At 50.9% G+C, this 23217-nt stretch overlaps 2 protein-coding genes across 14 annotated transcripts in view; both read right to left on the reverse strand.

Annotated features, from left to right (window-relative positions):
* The window catches only part of MRC2 (mannose receptor C type 2), a 54128-nt gene extending 50785 nt beyond the window's left edge, over positions 1–3343 (reverse strand). The window contains exon 1 of one of the 2 annotated variants that reach the window (XM_047707430.1): positions 2635–3343. In XM_047707430.1, coding sequence (XP_047563386.1) covers positions 2635–2761 — 127 coding nt within the window. In that variant the 5' untranslated portion in view covers positions 2762–3343. The remainder of the gene's footprint in view (positions 1–2634) is intronic. The other variant, XM_047707429.1, reaches the window with a different exon arrangement.
* A 4209-nt stretch (positions 3344–7552) lies between these two features.
* TLK2 (tousled like kinase 2) overlaps positions 7553–23217 on the reverse strand; it is a 121901-nt gene continuing 106236 nt past the window's right edge. For all 12 annotated transcript variants that reach the window (XM_047708978.1, XM_047708974.1, XM_047708979.1 and 9 more), the window contains 3 exons: positions 18333–18444; positions 16684–16791; positions 7553–14577 (listed from right to left, as the gene is read on the reverse strand). In XM_047708978.1, the coding sequence (XP_047564934.1) occupies positions 14404–14577; positions 16684–16791; positions 18333–18444 (394 nt within the window). In that variant the 3' untranslated portion in view covers positions 7553–14403. The remainder of the gene's footprint in view (positions 14578–16683; positions 16792–18332; positions 18445–23217) is intronic.

A 23217-nucleotide genomic window follows, 5' to 3' on the forward strand; every position in this document is an offset into this window, starting at 1 on the left:
ATGTGTCTGGCTGACCCACAGGGGCAGCGAGTACCTGCTCCTTTCAAAGGAACACCTCCTTCTCTGTCCCCTAGGCAGCAGGGTCTGTCCCCAAAGGAAAATCTCTTAACCTCCTTTTACTCCTCAGCCTGGGTACATGAACCCCCCCAGGGCTCCCAGGAACCTTCCTTCCAATCTGCACCTCAGTCCTCTGTTCAGTAACCCCTGGGGTTCCCCACCATCAGCCAGCAAGCCAGCCAGCAAGTGGCTCCCCAATTTTGGCCTCCCGGGCACCCGGCCAGCTTCCCCTTTCACTCCAGCTTCTCTCCCATCCCACTCTCTACCCCAGCCCAGCAAGCTTCGACATCGTTCCCAGACAGAAAGCCTAGCCCAACTTCCAGGTCTCCCTCTCCGCTCCCCATCCCTGCCTCTGCAAAGCCTGGTCCCACTCAGCTTCCCTCCAGAGAACCCTGGCGACCCTTGCCCTTCGTCCCCCACAGTTTCTCCCATGTCGCAAATACACACCAACGCTGCAATTTACAAAAAGGTCTTCTAGCCACACCTTGTGGGGCGCCCTATGGCGGTGGAGAAGACACACGTGCTGCCATCACACACCAAGGCACGGCCAACCGCCGCCCCCAAGGGGCGCCGTGGTGCCCCCTACTCTCCTTCCACGGGGCTCCCCTGCTGATGCTTAGAGAGCCACCCGCAGACACCCGGGGTAAGTTCTGCCCCAGCAGCGCATTTCCCGAACCGTTCGGATCCAGTAGACTGTTCCCGGGGACTACCAAATTCATCAGGTACAGGGGGCATGGAAGGAGGAATCTGGCCTCAAGGAGGAGCATTCAGGGCAGAGGGAACAATGATGTGCAGGGACCACGCTGGTTCAACTTTTCACTCCTGTTACTCAACGGCAGCTGTGAGGACTCATCCTTCCAGTGCCACACCCCTAGCTTCCTCCCTGCCCGTACCTAAGCTTCGGATGGGCGTGATCAGAGCAATACCACTGGGACGGGCCCCCTCCGAGGCTGTGGGGGCTACAAGTCCCGCCTGTAACATGGCCCGAGGAGGGTGCCAAGAGAGGGGGAGACCAGAAGGTAGAGGGGCACTCCAGGCGTCCTCCCAGATGGGGCCTCTCACCATTTCCAACTCCGTCAAAAGCTCCGTGGGGGAAAGGGCCGAGTCAGCACTCTAGCCATGACTCTCCCAGGGCCTGGCTTTAAACTGTGCTCTGGGGCTCTTGGAAAGGCCATCCTCCTCCAGGCCTCCCGCCCTGTCTGCGTGCGGAGTTCCTTTACAGAGGAGAAGACACAGGCAGGAGGGTCTGGGAGGCAGGGGGACAGCGCTGAGCCTTGACCTGGGGTGGGTAGGGCTGGATGGCCTGGCTGGTATCTAACATTCAGCTCCAGGTGGGTCTGGAATTCAGCGGGTGGGGGAGGGGCTTCTACTTGATGTGACTATGGGTCCCTCCAGACCCCACCACTCCCATCCGCGCAATGGGGACAGCTCCATCGGGCAAATACGTGTCTTGGTCCTCTACGTCACACCGGGCAGGCCAACTGAGCAAGCATCAGCCTCGGCTAGAGGGCCTGGAGCCTCCAGGGCACTGATGGGTTTTGCACCAAACTGCAAACACTGCACTGACTGTCCCCTTTCACTCACCCCCAGCCCCAAATTAAACATCCAGCCAGCCGAGGCTGGGCCCGGCACAGGGCAGTAATAACCACACTCCCCCACCGTGCCAGCTCTGACTCCTGCAAACCCCCGCTCTGGAAGTGGATCTTTCCCTTTAGCTCTCAAATTCTTGCTGAGGGGTCTGTCCCTACACGCACTGTCACCCTTTGAAAGAGCAGCAGAAAGAGAAGGCACAACTTGGGTTTTTTGTTTTGCTGGTTGGATTTTTGCATCTTTAGCAGCTCTTTTGGGGCCCAAGGTCTGTCTACTCTGGAGGAGCGCCAGTTTGGTCAGAGCCACCCACGCCACGCCACACACACGCGCACACACACACACACAACACCCCGCTTGTCGCTGCATCCTGGGGACACGCTATTGCCCCACAGAGCTCCCTTCAAACAGCGCGGCAGCCACATGCCATAAGCTGTCCTTGAAGGCCGAGTGTGGAAAATATAACCCCCACCCCCCACATGCCAGGAAGGGCAAACAAGCCCTGACGAATAATTCGAAAACAGTAATAACGCAGGGGTGAGACTGGCCTGGAGGGAGATCCTGGACGCACGGAGCCTCTGGTTTCCCCGGGCGCAAGTCTCCCGGCCCAACTCAGGGCCGGTGCCGGGTGGTCCAGGGGCGGGGGTGGGCGCGGGGGTCTCCCCGGAGCCCGCCTTCTTCCTCGGAGGCGGCTCAAGACCCCCGGGCTCCCCTCCCCCGCCGCCTGCCACATCTGGTTCCACTCAGGTCCTCCCCCACCTCCAGGCGCGCTCCTCCTCCCCTCCTCTCCCCCCAACCCCCCTCCCGCCTGCTTCCAGAAAAGCGGAGACGATTTTTAAAAACCCAGTCACAAACACACACACGCACGCACACACATGAACACGCACACGCGCTTCTGGAAGAAAAAAAAGAGGGAAAGTCGAGAGCGGCCCACTCCTGTCCCCCTCCCCCGCCCGGCCCCCGAAGTTGGCCAAGTTGGCAGCGCCTTACCCGGGAGGGCGGCGGCGGCGGCGTACACTGGCGCGCCGGGCCGGCCGAGGTGCAGACCCCCGAGGAGCAAGACGCAGCGCAGCAGGTGACGAGGCCAGGGCGCGGGGGCCGGCCGGCGGGGCTCCATGCCCGCGGCGCGGCGCTGGGGGACGGCGGGGTGGAGGGACCGAGGGCGCACGGGCGCGGCGCGCGGTGGCAGCGCGGGCGCAGGGCTGTGATGATCGCCCGCGAGGGGCTCGCGTCTTCCTCCGGTCGGGACGAAGTGATGCCTCCCGGGGAGAAGAGGAGAGGAGGAGGGAAGAAGGCTGGCCGGGCGGAGGGAGGGCGGAGGGAGGAGCGCAGAACCCGGGAGGAGGGTTTGAGGGGCAGAGGGGAAGGGAAGCGGGCAGCGTGGGAGGGGAAGGGGAGGAGGCGCGGGCGGGCGCCGGGCCGGGGCCGCAGAGAGAGCGCCAAAGGGTGAAAGAAAGGGGAAGCGGAGAGGAGAATCCGCGCGATCGAGGAGGACCCCGGCGTGCGCTCTTTCTCTCGCTCCCCGTCGCCCTCCCTCTCCCCGCCTCGCCTTCCCTCTATTCTCAGTCCGGGCTTCAAGCCCCAGACGCTGCGTCACAACTCCCCGGCTGGCGCGGGCGGGGAAGCAACGGCAAAAGTTTCCGCAAACTTCACGGCGTGGCGGGACCTGGGTTCCGAGGGCTGGTGGGGCGGGGGCGCGCGGCCGACCCAGGCGGCCAGACCCGGGCCGCGGGCGCCCCCTCTATCCCGCCTTTTTGTGCAAGTCTGCAGCCGGCGAGCATCCGCTACCTCCACGCCTAGGAGGACCCCTCCTTCGGTCTGGGGGGAAAGGGGCGGAGCCCAGGGCTCGGCCACCAGGGCGAAGACTGGGGGAGGGGGAGGTAGGGCCCCTGCCATGTGCCGAGCGCAAATACTGGCACGTCTTGTTTTAGCATTTGCGGGACCCCGGGGTCAGCGTCCCTGGCGCAAACGGGTGCAGTGCTTTTGCTAGTTGGGGCTGTATCCAGAACCCAAGGGAAAAATCTGTGCAGCGAACGCCCCAGCAGACAGACTTCCTCACTCTCACCAGCAACACTACTGCTGCTGGCCGGTCGCAAAGGACCAAACGGAAATTTCATAAAAGGGAAGACAATCCACAGTTATTCCGTATTATGCAACAGGTCACCGCAGTGCAGAGCACTGGACTGCGAGTCAGGATGTTGTAATCTAGCCCCAGCTCTACTTCTGATTCCCTGAGTGGCTCTGGAAAAGTCGCTTGAGATCTCTGGGCTCAGAGCCCGGCTGAGACATTTAGAGACCCTAAATACAAAGAAGATTCAAGTTCTCCCACCACAAGTAATCAAATAAAAACACTATGAAATGGTAATATAACTTTTATTGTTTCCTGTGCTGTCCACCTCAGTGTTATTTTTGGAAATAACAAACTCAATTTTTTTTTTCCTCCTCTTAAACCACCCTGGCCTTGGATAAATCTTTTCCCCTCTGCAATGAGGGTATGGGGTCCAGAGATGCTCCTTTAGCTCTATCTTTACTGGGCTGACATTCTTGGCTAATGCCAGTCCAGAGGCTGCAGAGCGTGGCAGTGGGCACCCTGGAAAAGATTCCTCCTATCCATACTTTGGCCCTAGAACATGGTTAGCAGCCAGGCCAAGGAAGTTGATGGTGTTGCACAGCAGGCTTGGGTAACTCTGACAGAACCAAGGCCCTTCTGGTGACTGTGGCTTCACCACCCTTTGGGACACACCTTGGTGTGGCATGTCCCAGGATCCCAGTGCTCTGCGAGTGACTGGCTATGCTGGGACGAGCTCACCAGATTATCCTCTTGGCCTCTCCTTCCTCACAGTCCTGTTACCTCCTAGGGTTGGAGGGTCGGCCAGTTTCACTAAGTGCTCTTTTGTCATCTTGAGAGCCCAAATCACAGCATATGCTTCTGCTGGAAGTCATCTGACAGGCTTCCCTCTGCTCACTTATCTCTGGATGTGCTGGCCACAGTTCTCCCTCTCACCAAGGGGCCCCCTTTCCTCTGAAAGAGAACTCTGGCAAGACGCCCCAGGAGCCCTCCAGGTTCCGGAACAGGACTGGATCTCCCTTCCCCACCATTTCCTCCCACCAGCAGGGCAGAAGCCAGATACCCGACATCACCAGTGAGTCACGTGGGTCCTGAGTCCTCTACCGTGCGGTCTGCACAGTACAGAGCCCCTCGCACACAGGAGATGCTCGCTAATTTCTTTGTTCACCCACTCACTAACCACTGATGGCTAGCTCTGTGCTAGCTGCTGGGGCAGCAAAGATGAGCGCTTGTGGCCCTAGGAGAGTTCCATGTAGTGGGGAAAATCTGACCCAACTTCTGCCATATTCCAGGCAGAGAACACAGCCTCTCAGGGGCTGAGGAGCACAAGTGCACTGCGCCCGCAGGGACAGATGTCTGTCCAAGTCTCTGAGGCCCTACTGTAGTCTCTGCCGAGCATGAGACTTCCTGCTCCAGCGGGTGACGCGCTGTCTTCTGCTGACTGTCTGGGCCCACATCTGCGGCCACCATCTGTCTTAGATCTTAGCTCGCAGGGCAGAGAGCTGGGCCACTCTCCCAGGAGAAGCCAGTCACCCCCACCGCTTAAAGACCCTGCACACCGTCCGGTTTCCACGGGACATGGTCTCAGTGTGTGGGAGCAGTGTGTGCCCTGAGGGCTGGGACTTTCACCAGCACCCGGGCCTCCATCTACTTCCAGAGAAGGGCCAGTGTCCTCTGTGCCTACAGCTTCTTCAGCATTCCTGTTAAGGCTCGGCTGAACGGCCACACATTACTATGTGCCAAGCATCCGGCGAGGGGCTGGGGACTGGTGAAGTCTGTGACCTGGTCCAGGAGATTTTTACCAGGCTGGGAGCTGCTGTGGTGGAGCCAATCCTGAAGACACTGTTAGCCAGCGAGAGGTACTGTGGGTTTGCTGAGCTCATCACAGCCAGTTTAGTGCAAAGAGCACAGACTCTGGAGGCAGAAAGACCCCAGTTCGAACCCTGCCTCGCCCACTTAGTAGCTTTGCGATGTTCAGTGAGGAACTTAAGTTCTGAAGTCACGATTCCTCTGTGTAAATGGGGCAACAATTCCTACCTTGTCCTGAGAATTAAATGTTGTGTATAAAGATATGGCACGGCCCCTGAATAAAGATGCTCAGGTAATGTTCATCCCCTCCCTGTTTCCCAACTTCCTTTGCCACGAAAATCAGGGTGTCTCCCTTACTCCTTATCCCCCAGCCTGCCTGCCCCTCCGCTGCCCAGCACCCCGCTGTCCATGAGAGCTGCACCCGTCAGTCGGATCAGGACTGCAACACTGGGTGCTTTTCTTCGCCGGAGAGGACAACACAACCTCCCTCCCTGTCTGAACATCTCATACTAAATGATGTACAAAACTGGTATTCTGGAGTGTAACCAACCCAGGAAGAAGCAGCTCAGTGCTCACTGGGGCTGGCTCGTAAGCGCCTGCCCGTAAGCATGGAGCGATGGGAGGAGTCCAGGCCTGGGAGCTGCTGCTGAATTGGAATTCCCAGTCATTTCTCACCACGTGTCCCTGAGCAAGTCACTTCTCTTCAGGGGCCTGGAGCCCTAGGACGTGCAAGTTTTGGTGTCATTACTCACTGTGCTTTGGCTTCAGGCTCGTCTCACTTTGGTCTCGTCCCTGGTTCTGGGGCTCAGCAGCCTCTCCAGCTGGAGGGTGCCCGGGGTGGGTGGAGCCTGTGGACAACCCCGGCAGGCCAGGCCTACAACGACAACTTACGAAAGAACACAAGACAAGAAGAATGCAACTGGGGGGCCACTTAGGATAGGAAGACAGAAAGGTGTGGTCAGTTCTGACCAAGAGAAGGGTGTGTGACCCCGCAGAGGCATCTGAGATTTTCCTCCGCCTGAGCCTTTCCAAGCCAGGGGCTCACCTCTGTTGTTCCCACCACCTTGTCCCCTTTTCCTGGGCTCTTCCTGTGGCTCAAACTTGTGGGTCTCCATTCAGGCAAATGGCCCTTCATGTCCTTTGAGACAAGCTACCTGCTGGTCCGCAGCATGGAAAATCTCAGAAAGGAATGGGCTGAAGAGGGAAAGAAGGCAGCATGCTTGGGATTCAGGTTTGGCTCCTGTTGGAGAACACGGAGAAGGGCCCCTCTGCTCTCTGGAGGGCCACTGAGTTTGAATCCACTTGATTTCAGGCCAGCATCTGTATCAGAAGACCGTTCTTTTAAGGGGACTCCCAAGTCCCAGCCTTGCCTTTCTTGAGGAGTTGGAGATGATCACCGCATGACTCTCTGGGGAAGCAGGCTGTGCAGACTCCCTTGCCAGGAGCCACGGACCCTCCCAGGTGGAGGAGGTGCCACGGAAGGCCGGCAGCCGTCGGCAGGGCCTGGGAGTAAGCTCAGTGCAGGCAGGCTCAGGACTGAGCCGAGTCCAGGCTGGGGGCTGCAGCGCAGGCCACAAACCCAAGGTCTCCAGGATCCTTGCTGGCTCTGGTCTCGACTTGGGAAGCTTTAGCAGGTCAGGAGCAAGCTGGCCAAAGAGGGGGGGGGGGGGTCTGGAGAGGAGCAGAGGTTGGCCTGAGGTACCACAAGGAAGTGGGGCCGGCACCAAAGAACAGGCTACAGTTGAGGGGATGTAGTTCCCAGAACCCTCTGCTGCCTTACCCAGCTGGTGCCAGGGCGGGGGGCGGGGGGAGAAGGATGCCACATCCTCCTATCTGCTCTCAGGGGCCTCTTCCAACCTGAAGCTGCAGCTTTTTTGAGCCTATCCTTGCCCTGAGCGTGGGGCTGAGCCAGTGAGGCCCACTCCGGTCCAGGGCTCTGGGCTCTGCATCTCCCCCTTCAGGATGTCATCTGATGCGGTTCCCTGGTCCCCGACTCCCTCTCCCCAACTCAGGATGGACAGGCAGGTTTGCTCTAGTCTCAGTACGTGACCCTCCAAAACAAGACGGGCCTACAGTCTTCTGTGGCTCTCACTGATTCTGGCCTGGAGGCAAAACAGGTGGGAGGTAGCTTTGCAGACAAAGGACCTCCCCGATCCATTCCTTCTACCCTTCTACCCGAGGCCCTGGTGGAATAGAGCCCCTGACCAGAAGAGAAGCCAAGTGGCTGCATCCAGCTTGCCCACCATCCACCCCAGCTGCAAGAGGACAGCTCGAACTTCCAGAGCTCAAGTGACACAGCAATAAGGGGAATCGGGCTCTAATGGGTGGTGACCAGCATTTTAAAAAATGAAGTTAAACAGAAAATATCAGAGTATAACCTGCAGCCTTACCCCTTCCTCTCCTGCGCCCCATGGTTCAACAGACCACACAGCTTGTTCTTTCAACAGGCCCTAGGCTTACCAAGGGGCTGGTTCTCATTGTGCCAAGTGAGCACACCCATGTGACGAGGCAGGAGATAAGGGAGACGTGTACAAAGAGGTGACAGTCCAGAGACAGGCAGGCTGTAGGGGACACCTGAGCTGAGTTTTCAAAGATGGTCAGACGGCCAAGGCAAGTGAACAGCATTTGCAAAAGCCTGGAGGTGTGGAAGAGTATGGGGGTAGGGAGAGAGGTGCTGGAGGGGCAGACATGCTCTATAGGAAGAGCCCAGAAAGTGTGAAAGACCCTGTGCAGCAAACCCCCACCCCTTCTCATTCTCGTTAATTCTGCAGCTTCCAAAGCCCTTCTTGGCTTCATTTCCCAACTCCTCAGGGACCCCATCCTGCTCTCACAGAATTTACCAGCTCCCAGCTTTATTACATTTAGCTTCTCAATTATAACCTTCCTTAAAGCAGGAGCCGGGTCTGATGAACCTTTTTAGCTCCCACAGCACCCAGCCCCGCAAATTCAAAACAGAAGGCTCTCAGCTGCGTGACGCTTACAGAACCGGCGAATGCAGCTCCAGGTGGGAGCGGCCGGCCTGACCACGCAGCGTTTTCAGTTAGGACCTCAACACGGTCCGCACCCGGGGCTCTCCTGTCACCTTGTTCTGGATACGCTTTCGTCCACTTAATGTGGGATGAGGAACAGGGTTAGCGTTAACGTTGTGCACGGGGCTCTGAAAAGAGTCTGGAGATGTAACGAATTAATTTGTAGGGAAAGACCTTCCTCTTCATGTTTCCCAGTGGCTTGCCCTTCTCTCAGAGCACAGAGCCAGGCTGAAGGGCTCCGGTCTGGCCTAGAACAGGTTCCTTCTAGAACAGGCCAAGGCCCTCGCTGGGGGACCTTCTATACCCTACAAACCTCTCTCCAGGGAACCCTGTGACATGGAGACAGCATCTAGCAACACTCTCTTGCCTTTTTACTTTTTTCAGTTGCCAGAAGCAATTCCGTATCTCCCACCCCTTCTGGCCCTGGAGGCGCTCAAGGTAGAGGCGGCCATTCTTGCCTGGTCCATTAGGGCCCTGAGGGACAGGAAGACAGAGCTGGCCTGGGCTGGGATAGGGCGGGATTTCCATTTCCTTGTTTATAGAGAAGATGGCATGATCAGATTTTGTAGGGGAGTTGAAGAATGAATGTTCTGTGAAGCCAGGCCCCCCACTTCCCTCCCTAAGTTCAGTCCCGGCCCAGGACTGCAGAGGCAAGGCCGCTGCCCAGGCCAGCTGGGTCGTCAGCTGGGTCTCTAGACTTCTAAGGCGAGCCATGAGGGAGCCCGGGAGAGCAAAGCCCGAGAATACGGCCACACCGCTGTCAACAGGGAACCAAGGCGTGTCCTCGCCCACAGCAGGGTGCCCAAGGCTGGCACTCAGAGACTCATCTCACATTTTCAAGCTTGTAGTCCCTTCCCATTCAATCCTGCTCCGCCTACTACCAGCTACCAAATCTCTCTGGGTCTCAGTGTCCTCATCTATAAAATCAGTGGGATACTCCTACCTTGTCTACACCAAGGCTGTGAGGCAACACAGCTGAACTTCCCGACAAAGGACAGGCGCTGAGGAGCCCCTTCTCTTTGCTGACACTGCATCCTGTGCCCCCATGACTGCAGGTGCCTGGAAGCTACCGAGGCCTGAGGTTACCCCAGTTCTTCGGCCACGCCCTTCCTTCTAGAACAGCCAGCCAGCCGGCCGCGCTCTGACCCCTTCACACCATGGGGGTCTCCTGCCCAGTGCCACACACACACACACACCCTTTGGCTGACTCCAGCCTGTCTCGGGCCCCTGCGGAGCAACCCCAGCACAATAGGGCTCTTGTGTTCCCTACCCCCACCAGGTCCCAGCTTCTGGCAGGTTCCCCCAACCCACCCGCAGAGCTCCACAGCAGCCAGAGTCCCTCACCACTTCCTCCTTAACCCTCTTTTCCCTGCAACCTCTCTGCTCTCTCCATCCTCACCCCTTCCAAAGATCTGCAGTCCCAGGCTCTCCTCACCCCTGATTCGGAGTGCCAGGCTGTGTTCACACGCCCACCCAGGTCCGACCCAGGTCCGAGCTCACTCCCGCAGCCCCGGACCCTTCAGGTAAAAGAAAAACGTGCTAAGTTAATTCACAATAAGGTACCGGTGAGTATTTTAAAGGCAAGGATAAGAAGCTCTGCCCAAAGGAGTGAATGATCCTTAATGCATTGTCAGGTCCCAGGGCACCGGTGTAAGGGATGTGTCGTACGTGCACTCCTGAGGCTCCCCGTAATTATAGGAGCACACGCATGACACTGGGCCTAGCACAGCCCAGAGCTTAATACAGACTTTCATCCCTAACACAGAAAATAAAACGGACTCATCTCTGTTTCCAGCTGGGTGAGTTTTAGACAAGGCCCGAAGACCACCCTCTCCAAGTGTCCCACCCTTGTTGCTGCGGCTGATAGGAACTTGTGCCCCTCGGTGTTCAAGCCACCGGGGAGGCGGACTTGGGGAGGGGTTGCTGAGAACGTGACTTTCCAACAGGCTCCAGGTGCTGCTGATGCCCCTGGCCTGGAAGCCAAGCTGGCCTGTAAGATGCTCCTCCCTGATTCGGCCAGAGGCAGTCGTGGATCCGGTAAGAGAAGACTGCTGACCTCATAGGACAAAGGCTGATAGGGAATCTCAAGCCAAAGGGCAAAGCTCCCGCATCACCTCCCCCAGGCCAAAGGATCTGACCATCTGGCCAGTAGAAGGGCTCTGAATCGCCACCAGCAACCGTGGGGGCGGGGGCTCAGGCCCAGCAATCCTTCTTACTGGATCTTGCGATCTTTCTGTAAAGCACACTTTTGGACTCCCTTCTCATGTGCCAGGCACTTTATTATACCTATTATTTCCACTCCTTACAACCATGCATGGAACTATCCCTGAAGCCTGCAGAGGTAGGATCTGAACCAGACCTACTCCTGAAGCCCAGGCTCTTAACCTCCAGGTGATTCTGCCTTAAAAAATGACAACAGAACAGCTAATTTTAGGAAGCAGAGACTCCCCATACCTCAACTAGCGTGTGTGCCAGGTCTCTCCCCCACTTACCCCGGGGCTGATTTTAATTACAGACAGAGCGAGCCTGGGCAAGTAGAATGATGAGTAAGTGGGAGGGCGGAGGGGCAGAGATTCTCAGAAAGCAAAACTCACCAAGGTGGGTGGAGCTAGTTGTAAACTTCGCCTTCTCAGAAGTGAGGAGCTGGACCCGAGGCTTACTTCTAGTTCTAGGATTCTAGGAGATGACTATGTTTAAAGAGAATTATTTTCTAAATTAAGAAACACAGAAGCTATTTGCTTGCTCAATTTCTCAGCCAAGGAAAACCTGTCCTCATAGCACTAGAGGAAGGAGGGTGGCAAATCCTCTAAGGCAGTGAGCAGGTGTGCCCGGGTCAGCCAGAGAAGTGGGGTGCACGTGGCTCCCAAGAGCAAGTCTCCCTGTAAAGCTGCCCATCTTCGGAGGGAGGAGTCAGAGCCCAACTCCTTCCCATCGAAGACCTGTACTCCTTCCCTTCCGGGGGCCCAGAGCCGTCACCCCTGGATTGTAAGCCGACGGCTGAGCCTTCCCTATCCCGCTCACTGCTGTCTTCCCACCAACAAGCATTAGTGATCAGCACATCGGAGGTACAGAAGGTGTATGAATCAACACGTTGCTGACATGCCCGCAGTGTCCTCGGGGACGCAGTCAGCTGCAGGATTTCCCTACCTCCCCGCCCCCTAGATGCTCAGAGCCCTGCCTGAAGAACTAGAACTAGTAAAGAACTAGTAAAATCAAGAGGCTGGGAGATTCACTTCTCAAAACTTATTTTAATATCCTCCCCACCCTCCCCCGCTCCCCCCAAGTTGGGAAAGTCGAAAACAGTCTGGCTGGGTTTAATTACAAATTAATACACATTTTTTGTCATTGTTTAAAGTAAATCAATTGTGGCAATAAGGGATTATCCTTGGAAAAAGTGAAACCCATATTAACAAAATATGTCATGGAAGAACCCCACTTAGTGATTTCATTGGCTACTTAAAAATCTAGAAAAAGTCAGCATTCTGCATGTTCTCTGGGGCCAGTCCATGTAGTGGAAAGGTCTTGCCCAGACTCAAGCAAGCCCAGTCAGCTCCAACCAGGGCCTAGACCCAAGGGGAGCCAGGAGAGAGGGCATACCTTCTTCAGGACAAGGGCAGAGAAGGGAGATGAACAAATAAAGTCCCGCAGCTCCACTCACAAGCCCATGGGGAGGAGGAGGAGGCAGGAAGTCAGACGGAAGGTTTAAAGATGCAGCATTCTTTCAACCTTGAAAAAAGTTTAACAAAAAAAAAAAAAAAAAAAAAAAAAGGCCTCGCAAGATCTCTGAATGAGAAGAGAAAACAAGGAATACAACCTACTACTCTGGGTCCGTCTCGACTCATCATCTTTCACACCTGCACGTACCATCCTTCCCGGGCGCTCAACCTTTGAGACTCACAGGGACTCTCTGCTTAACAGCCTGAAAGTCATGGTTAAAGAGGTACCACACATATACACAGACATGTACATCACATGTGTAATGCTTGTATAAGCACTTGTGATAAAATGGAAATCTGGAAAAACATTGTTATCTGTGGTAACTTGGAAAGCTGGGGGCGCCAAGAGCTCCAGGGCTGCCTTCCTTCCACTCAGAGTTCCACAATGTGGTACCTACCCGCCATCGTCTCTCCGACTGGGATCACTCCATCTTCCCCTAAGAGCACCTGGTTACCGAGGGGCGTGGGGCAGGGCAGGGCCACAGAACCAACACAGGTGCCAGCAAAAGTGTCACCAGTGACATTTTTCATGCACGGAAGAAAGACTCGAGTCAGCGAGAGCTCTCTACCCTTTCCCACTTCCCTCCCCCTGCCCAGGGAACTCGCATGCCTGAATGCTGCATCTTTAAATATTTCTGGCTGAGCCCTCTTGCCACATATGTCAGTAACATTCCAAGCTGGCTACCACATGCTCCGGCTCTGGCCTCCTCCCCTCTCTGCTGTCGAGCGCTCTGCTGTTTCAAGGGCACGGTGGGGCCATGCATCTCCCATTTCAGCTCCGTCTTCAGATCATCACACATCTCAGAAACAACCAAATGTTGTGGGGGGGCAAAAAAAAGTTCCAAAAGAATGTTCATCTTCAAAATACCTATCTCCCTGCGATTCTTTTTTAACTCCACTCGCTCAATCTATTAAAGTGAGTTAGACAAAGCGTGTGCGCACATGCACACACAGACGCACACACCAGCACACACCCACAAAATTCAGAGGGCTGGAGGCTGTTTCCTGCCAAAAGATCTAACAGAGGAAAGCTTATGAGCTGATCAAGTTTTAATATCGTGGTTAACAAGAAAGGTACACCATTTAGCAAGCACATTCAGAGACCGTGGGGAGGACCTCCTGATCCCTGGAGCATCTGGCTCCCCGGCCCATCTTCTGGCTACCTCTGGAACAGTTTTTGATAGTTACTACATTCAGAGAATCCAAGAGGACTGCATGGACAGATGAACCTTTATTTAAAAAAATAGCACTTCAAATAAATTAAAAGGGACAACCGTCAAGTGTTCAAATTGTGAAGAAAGAGTTGAAAACCTAGAGACTCCAAGCTGCGGGCTTCTAACCTCGTTCTTTGTCCGACGGCAAAGCCCCACACACCTCAGTCCTCCCACTCGACGCTTTCCCTCCTGAGACGAGGGAAGCGACTGCAAACGGGAGACCAGACGGAGGAGAAAGCTGCATCTGACTGGAATGAACGTTGCCACGTACTTGCTAATACGGGTTTCACTTTATGACCAAATGTATTCTTTCAAAAATAAAAAAGGGGGGAGGGAAGCTGCATGTTTTTAAAAATTGAAATTATTTAGGGATAAAACACTAACTCTAGTGCCTTTAACGGGCAATAGCAACTTTTTTCCTCCGAAGTCAAACACCATCCCCAGCTGAGCCTTTGTGCTACAAGCTTTTCAGGAGATGTTACCTAAACTTTATTAAAAGAAAAGAACAAGTTTAAATATAGACACTGGACTAGCCCAGTCTGTATTTTCAAGTCCACATTCTTCATCTGAAGCACTGCATCAGGGACCCCCCCTGAGTCTGCATGTTTTCAAGTTCACAGTACATGGAACCAGTTTTTCTTTTTAATTTTTTCCTCACTCAGAGCAGCCACACGCAGTGGCCGTTGACGCCGGAACCTCGGGCGGGGCCTTTTCCTACAAGGCCTGGCCAGAGCTGCCCAAGGTTTCTCCTCAATGAGAATCGATGCTGTCATGCTCTACGGATGGGAAAAAAAGCAAGAAAATAAAAGCACCTGGTACAGGTTTCATGAGATCCATTCGGATTCGCTATGTCCCAAACCCGCTGCTGAATGCCACTTGTCCACTTGGTGTGTGCTGAACAGTTCGCGGCCTAGGAGTGGGTCTCAATTCGAAGAACTGTTATTGGACGCCCCCGAGGTCGATGCGATAGCAGCTCCAGCGGGGCTACTCGTGGAGACCGACTTTCGGATGTGAGGCAGCAAGTAGGGGTCACAGGCCAGCTGCTGGACATCGATGCGGTCCTCCTTTCGATAGGCTAAGCATCGTCGAATAAACGCCTGAAAGGAAAGGTTCTTGAAGAAGCCTGAGGCAGAGATCATCCTGGGGGCCCCAGACGGAAGCCTGAGGCTCTGTAGCGGCCGCCAGAACCCAGGCCAGGAGCTCAGAGCCCTTCCCAGAAATCACCAGGCACACCTAGACAGGGCCAGGCAAGGGGACGCACGGGCAGCAGCGCCTCTCTCTGGCCACAGACTACTTCCCTGAAGGAGGTGGCCAAGCCGTTCCTGAGGGGGAATGGGACATGACCCGACCTCTAAATACCTCTGCCCCCAGAACACAAAACCACTCTCTCAGCCTTGGCCGGTTTCCCCGGCACATCTACCTTCACGGTCCTGTGTGTACAAACCATGGCCTCATGTGAACTTTCTACTTCCTGAGTAAGTGAAACAAGCCACCACCCCAGGCAGGGTTAGGACACCCACCCTTACTAACACTACAGTGCATCACAGGTTGGTAAATGCTTCCCCTGTGGATCTCATTCTGCCTCACACACCTAAGCAGTAAAGGAAAACCTGAACAGGACTTGTCTCCCCAAGGGTACTGAGGCATGGAATCATACTGTGAGCGGGGTTTCATTCAGAATCCTAATTTACTACCAACATGGAAGTTTCCTTTGTGCTAGGTATGACAAGGGCTAGATAGGCTCAGTTTCTACCATTCTTATCACAAAGGCCCTTAAACAGGTGATCTATCTTTTTCTATTTTTTAATCACTCTTGTAATTTAATTAAACAAATGAACTGATTTTTAAAAATCTAAAATGTCATTATGACCCTCAGGCCATACTTTACATTCAGGTGATGATAGTGTCACAATGTAGGTCCATCAGTTCTAAGGAATGTCCCACTCTGGTGCGGGAGGCTGGGCACGTGTAGGAACACGGAATACACGGAAACTCTTTACTTTCTGCTCAGTGCTGCTGTGAGTCTAAAATCGCTCTAAAAAAATATAGCCTAACAAAGTCTATTTAAAAAAAAAAAAAACTAAAATATGAGATGTAATGATTTTCTTTTTTCCGGGTTTAATTAATAAAAAACCGAAAGTACAGCAACAATCCTGTTTTTCCAAAATCAAAACCACATACATAGCTGCCTGATTAAAGGATTTGGAAGATAAAAACAAATTCACAGAAATACATTTAAAAATCCTCAGCCTTTAAAAATGAACCTTTCTTGGGGCGCCTGGGTGGCTCAGTGGGTTAAGCCTCTGCCTTTGGCTCAGGTCATGATCCCGGAGTCCTGGAATCGAGCACCGCATTGGGCTCCCTGCTCACTGGGGTATCTGCTCCCTTTCTCTCTGCCCACCTCTCTGACTACTTGTGATCTCTGTCAAATAAAAAAATTAAAAAAAAAAAAAAAAAAAGAACTTTTCTTAATTAGATGTAAAATGGGTTACCTCGGGTTGGATGGGATAGTTATTGGTCAGATAATTCCACCTGAATTTTCTCTCTACACAGCCGCCAGGGCAGCCTTTTGAAACCTCAATAAGATCACACAGCTGCCCTGAGTAAAACCTAAGGGCGTTTCCCATCTGTCCTGCTGCCTCGCCCACCGACCGCGCTCCTCTCTGCTCTGTGGATCAGCTAAGCTTGCCCTTACACCTCAGCTTCACACACTGCTCTGCTTGGAGTACTGTCCTCCCAAATCTACACACGGCTCCCACCTTCACATTATTCACAATTGCTCAATACGTCACTTCACCATTGAGGCCATCCCTGACCAGGCCATCAAAAAAGGAGTTCCCGCCCCTCGATCTTCTTACTCATTTATTTTTCACCATCTGAGATGGATCTGTTGCTAGTTATTGTTTGTCTCACCTGCTGGAACGGAAACTCCTGACAGGGAAGGACCTTGTCTGTAGTTCACTGCTACACACTTGCCATCCCCTCCGCTCTTAGTACTCTTAGTACTCCCCAGGTACCCTAAGTATTTGTTGTAGGAGGAGAGGGGAGAACAGGGTAGGGGTTGGAGAAATACACATTCGAAAGGAGGCAGAGGTTTTGACTGACTCCTGACTTTTATACTGATAATCCATCCACTATTACTGAGAGAAATAATACAGAAAGCAAAGCAGTCATTTTTTGCTTGCCAATGGGTCACAACTTACCTTTGCTTCTGGTGTTACTACTGGCTTTGGCGGGAACTGCACTTCAGTAGCTTTAAGAATAGTATTTTCTTGTAGAATGTCTTGCTGGGACTGGTTGTGGCCAAAAGGCTATCACACAAAACAAAACAAACAAAGGTGGGTCTCTGGTTAAAATTAAAGAGAACACAATTCAAAACCATAGGAAAGTAATGAAGACATGCTTCAGTGAGAGTTGCTGGAAAGAAAGAACTTTGGAGATGGTCTCCTCTAACTCCCTCTTTTTATAGGTGAGGCGTGGAAAGGCTCAGAACTTAAGTAACACACTCACAAGGCAACATCAAGGTTAAGGCAGAGCTGGGACCAGAAACAGCATGTCATATCGCAACACCTCTGTTCAGGTTTGCTTACAGCCAAGAAAAAGAATATTCCAGCAGGAACCAGCAACCTCTTCTACCCTCAGTGATACCTGTAGGCTTAAGTAATACATACTTGTGCCACTGGCAGACCCAAGACACAGGTAAAGAGAGATGGAAAAGGAAGTAGAAGAGAAGGAGTAAGTACAAAGTGGAGGGGAGCAGAGCTGGGGGTACTTAATTGCTTCATCTGTGCCCCAATGTGCCATTTTCTTTCCTTTTTTTTGCCCCTCCCCCAAGATTTTGAGAGAGAGAGAGAGCATGTGGGAGTGGGGGAGAGGGAGAATCTTCAGCAGATTCCTCACTGAGCGAGGAGTCTGATGGGGCAGCTCCATGTCGTGACCCTGAGATCATGACCTGAGCAGAAGCCAAGAGTCAGACCCCTAACTGCCTGCACCACTCAGGAAGCCCAATTTTCTAAGAAGATCTTGAAATATAAGTTCAAGCCTAGTGTCATCTCTACCGTGCTTGTACATAACCTCTACCAACATTCTCAGCAGCATTTCCACATTATCAGAGAGTGTAGTCGTAATTAACTCCTCTGGGGGAGCCTGGCTGACTCAGTCAGTAGAGCACGCAACTCTGGATCTCAGACAAACTTCAATTATTTATAACACACTGACAGCAAACATGTGAGTACACATGCACTGGATCCTAGTACGTAAGTTTATTTATAAGCTGGTAGGCTTATAAACACAGGAAAACACAGATGTGAAAATTCATTAGGTATAGTTTAGTACCTGGGTTATTATGTGTCCAAATGATCTATCACCTTGATCCAGAGGTAAAAGACAGTGAACACCTTCTAACACTACACTTCCTCAATACAGAAAACAGAAAGCAGACTTTTATTTATAATAGCTTTAACTAATGGAGTGGCTGAGAATAAAGAGCCCTGTAGATATTTCAAATTTCAGTTCTTGAGACCTTAAAGAATGGCTCCTGAGACAACTGTATACTTTAAATAAACTATTTCATACAATTCCTTGTACATATTATCAGAAACAAAACATATCCTGGATCTAACTGAAAACAGCAAAAATGCATGTTTTCAGTAGCCCAGTGGAATTCATTAAGTACGCAGGGTTGAAAAGTTCTGCTTATGCATAAAGCTTTTATTAGTGTATTTTCTTCAAACCACAACTTTCAGGATTCCATTCTGTATAATCGATTCCAAGAGAATAACCAACACCATGCCAGTGTGTATGTGCGCTCCAAGATAGACGTCAAGCCACCGCATCTGACCTTCTTCCTTACCTTCCTTCCATAAAGACACTGGTAGAAGATCACACCCACTGACCAGACGTCAACTTTATTTGAGATCTTTGGTGGCTCTTTCCCAACCACAAAACACTCTGGTGGTAAATACCTGGGACAAAAGGAAAATAAAAATTCTTAGAAAAGTGACTATATAAATCTAGGACATGTACAAAAAGGCAAAGCAGAAAACCTTGTGCGAACTATTAAAAATATCTGAATTTTAACTGAAATTCTGCCAAAAAAGCAACCTGGGCCTGGGCCTAGCTGGGGAAAGTCAGCAAGAAGACACTCTATCTTAAGAAGGCGGTCCTATCCTAAAAGCCTTAAAATACACTTCCCAACTCACCGAGAGATGAAAACATTCCCCCCTAGTCCCTGCTTCACCCACCCCAGCACCCTTTTCCAGGGGTGTACCCTAACATACATGTCAGTCAACAAGTTTCAAAAGGAGAGAGAACACTGAAGACGCGCATTCCCTTTATGAGAGCCGCAGCAGCACACATCGAAACAGAACTCGAAGTGGTGTGGGTTTGCTTTCATGTCAGCTAAGAAAGAGGACGGTCTCTAAAATAACTATCTTGAAAGTCCAAATGAATTCAGGACCCCATAGAAATCTTCTTGAAGTAGGCTCTTTGCAAAATCTGGACTGGGAATAACTACAACCTCTAATAAACGGCGATATTACAAAGGTATTTTACATTTCCCACGTCAAGGGTGATCAGGGGCTTACTGGAAGTCTAACAAGTAGGGCAGAAAAAGCCAAACAAACTAGTAGTTAGCACAACTCAATTCTCATCTGAATTCCTTCCCGCACCACCCACCCCTGGCCTCTGAAAAAGACTAGCTGGGCAGCCAACCACACCAAATTGTATGGTGTGGAAGGTAAGTGCCTCTTGGCATTTAGGAAACCAAACAAATATGCTTCCACTCACTGCCTGGGGTCTTAGCCACGGCGCAGCTGGAAGGCAGCATTCTGAAGATAACAGATCAATTTCTACAGATATCATGCTGGTAAAATCAATTCTGTGAAAAATTCTGTATTTTAGACCCTGCTGTGATTCTGGTATAAAAATCTAAACTTACAACTTAAAGGGGGCCACAAGAGTTGAGAGGCAGAAAATATTTGATGATGGGCTTTTTTTTTTTGAAGAAGTTTAGTGTCATGTTCTTGTTTCTTATTTATTACTTGTAACAGACATTTTGGGATGATTAAGACCACTGACCTATATTATTGTTTCACAATGAAAACTGTTAGCCAAAACACATACTGACTTAGGAAGAGGTTAAGCAAAGAAATAAAAATGCAGGAAAAAGAATAAAAAAACCCAGCTCTCCCAAATGCCACTCAAGCCACCCTGAATCTGACTTTTCAAGGTTCTTGATTCTTCAACATATATAACTTAAATATGATCTTGGTAAATAACAAACAAAACTTGATTACAAAATGATCATTTTAATATACATTTTAATGTATTTAATCTCTCATGGAGATGGCAGGGAAGGACAGAAGTTGTTGAACTTACCCAAATACCGAGTAATAACTTAGCCAAATACTCAGAATACAAAAGACATTAATTAAAAAAAAAAAAAAAAAGACACTGCCATTGGATAGTACAAATCTGGAAAATCACTTTCTAGGTCTCAGTTTTCCCATGTGTAAATGGAGAAACAAACTAGCTCTTCACCCAAATAATACCAAAAATAGTAAGTACTCTAATTCCCTATTGAGGACCTCAGAAGAGAGAGGACAGTTCTACTGCTCTCAACTGTGTTTAAAAACCAAGTTGCATGTTCCATCATGATAAAATCGTCATGGAGGAGATTCTCAAGGTCTAGTTTACTGGTCGTTTATTTAGCAGTATTCAGGGGGCCTGACTGGCTCAGTCAGTGGATCATGCAACTTCTTTTTTGTTTGGTTGTTTGTTTTTTAAGTGTGGAGCCTGGTGCGGGGCTTGAACTAACAACCTTGAGATCAAGACCTCAGCTGAGATCAAGAGTAGGCCGCTTAACCAACTGAGCCACCCAGGCGTCACAGAGCACGTGACCCTTGATCTCAGGGGCATGCATTCGATTCCCACGTTGGGTGTCAAGATTACTTAAAAATAAAATCTTAGGGACGCCTGAATGGCTCAGTGGGTTAAGCTGCTGCCTTCGGCTCAGGTCATGATCCTAGGGTCCTGGGATGGAGTCCCGAATCGGGTTCCTTGCTCGGCAGGGAGCCTGCTTCTCTCTCTGCCTCTGCCTGCCACTCTGCCTGCTTCTGCGTACTCACCCGCTTTCTCTGACAAATAAGTAAAATCTTGAAAAAAAAAAAATCTTAAAATAAAAGCAGGATTCAATGGAGAAGAACTCTACCAAATACTACAACAACCAACCTAGAATTTGTTATGTCTTCCTGTCCTGTTTATATCTCTGCGGACGTCACAACGGGATAACATATGAGGAAGGTGATTAAGACAATGCTTGTACCAACATGGAGACTTTGTAAACCTTCACAGGAACCCACGGAATTAAATTTTCTCAGTAGCATCCCTCTCCACCTCACCTTTTACTATGAAACCAATCTTCAAATATAATCCAAAGTAGAAAGAACAGTAAAATGAATCCCCAAGTAACCATCACCCAGTTTCAATAAATATCAACATGGGGCCAATCTTTGTTTGTATACCCCTCCCCCCACAAACATTACGTTGAAGCCAATTCCCAAACATAATTTTTGTTTAAATTTCAACCACTAAATTTTTTTTATTTTTTTACATTTTTAAAATTAACATGTAATGTATTATTTGTTTCAGGAGTACAGGTCTGTCAACCACTAAATTTTTTTTTTAAGATTTTTATTTATTTATTTGACAGAGATCACAAGTAGGCAGAGAGGCAGGCAGAGAGAGGAGGAAGCAGGCTCCCTGCTGAGCAGAGAGCCCGATGCAGGGCTCTATCCCAGAACCCTGGGATCATGACCTGAGCCAAAGGCAGAGGCTTTAACCCACTGAGCCACCCAGGCGCCCCCATAAATAGTTTATATTACTTTGGAAGGGACCAAACGGTGATCTTTTATATACCATGTGAAGAAGTTTCCATATGGAGCTTTCTCACAGTTTTTTTTGTTTTTTTTTTTAAAGATTTTATTTATTTACTTGACAGAGATCACAAGTAGGCAGAGGGGCAGGCAGAGAGAGGCAGGGGAGGCAGGCTCCCTGCCAAGCAGAGAGCCCGATGAAGGGCTTGATCCCAGGACCACGGGAGCATGACCTGAGCCGAAGGCAGAGGTTTTAACCCACTGAGCCATCCAGGCATCCCCTCCATTTAATTTTTTTTTTTTTAAAGATTTTATTTATTTATTTGACAGAGAGAGATCACAAGCAGGCAGAGAGGCAGGTAGAGAGAGAGGAGGAAGCAGGCTCCCTGCTGAGCAGAGAGCCCATGCGGGGCTCGATCCCAGGACCCTGAGATCATGACCTGAGCCGAAGGCAGCGGCTTAACCCACTGAGCCACCCAGGCGCCCCCCCTCCACTTAATTTTTAATAGCTTAGCAAGTATAGCAATAGGTACCAATGAGAAAACTAATTTAAACATTTAAAAGGCTTCACTTTTTAAAAAGAACAAGCTACAAAACAAAAAGCCAAAATCTAAGTTCTAGTGAATTTATATAGCAGAGGTATAGGTATAGACCTGTTTCCAAAACCCCCAATAAGAGATATTTTTGTGTCATTTAGCGACAGGAACACTAACCCACAATAACCACCATAGTAAATAAACACTGTAAAAGTAGCTTCTATTTTAAACCTAGAATCTCCAAGTTTTAATTTAGGTACTAATTTTCACTATAGGTACCATCTCCACAAAAAATAAGGAGCAATGAAAATAGAAATTTTGTGCACGTGATGTTTTTCTCAGGATTTGATGGTTTCTCTGACATACGTAACTTACACATGATCAGACTGATGAGGACAGAGCCCATCTTGTGGGTTGTGAACGAACTCCCCTTCTCCGTCTGCTTCCAACCCACACCCTCATTCCCAGGCAGTCACTATTCTGCTAAGCCCAGGGCCCTCCAGTCGCAAACATAAGAGATCTGACCAACAGACCATGGGGTTTAACAGTATATGTAACCCCTCCCTCGGTGCTGCTGGAGGCTTTCTCCATGCTGGAATCACACACCCAACATGGAGCTCCGTTACCACCTCAGAAGTGAAAACGAAGCTCTGTGGCATGGCTTTACAATCACAAAGTTAAATGCCTGGGCTGCAGGTATCTTTTATGGTTCTCACTGTCTGAAGGAAGACCAGGCAGAGGTAGGGGAGGTCACAGAGCTAGCTGGGGTAGGGTGGCTCCAGGCAACAGATGGAAGCTATGTGGCCCAAAACCTTTTAGAGCATGGCTGAGGAGATGGATACATTTCTTGGCAAGCTGAACTTTTTTCCTGTTCAGATTTCAAGGGATCCTGCGGTTACTTTACATACTGATCTTTCACAACTCCTTAGTTCTTGGCAGTCTACCATCCTCCGGCAACTCCAGAGATTAATCCCTCAGCCCGTTAATGCACAAGAAGAGACCGGCAATGGGGCGCCTGGGTGGCTCAGTTGGCTAAGTGTCCAACTCTTGATTTCAGCTCAGGTCGTGATCTCAGGGTTGTGGTACTGAGCCCCGCTTCAGGCTCTGCACAGAGTGTCAAGCTGCTTAAGATTCTCTTTCTCTCTCTCTCCCTCTCTCCCCTCACCTTCTCTCTCCCTCTCTCGGAAAAAAGAGAGACGGAGCGCACGCACGCTTCACTTGTACTGAAAATAATTTGGGGCCATTCTTTAAATACATATGAGCAATCTCATTCTCTTCCTACTCCATGGGGCAAGCCCTAGGAAGAAACACACACAACTCCAACACC

This window comes from Lutra lutra, chromosome 16 (genome assembly GCF_902655055.1).
Source record: "Lutra lutra chromosome 16, mLutLut1.2, whole genome shotgun sequence".
Classification (NCBI taxonomy): Eukaryota; Metazoa; Chordata; class Mammalia; order Carnivora; family Mustelidae; genus Lutra; species Lutra lutra.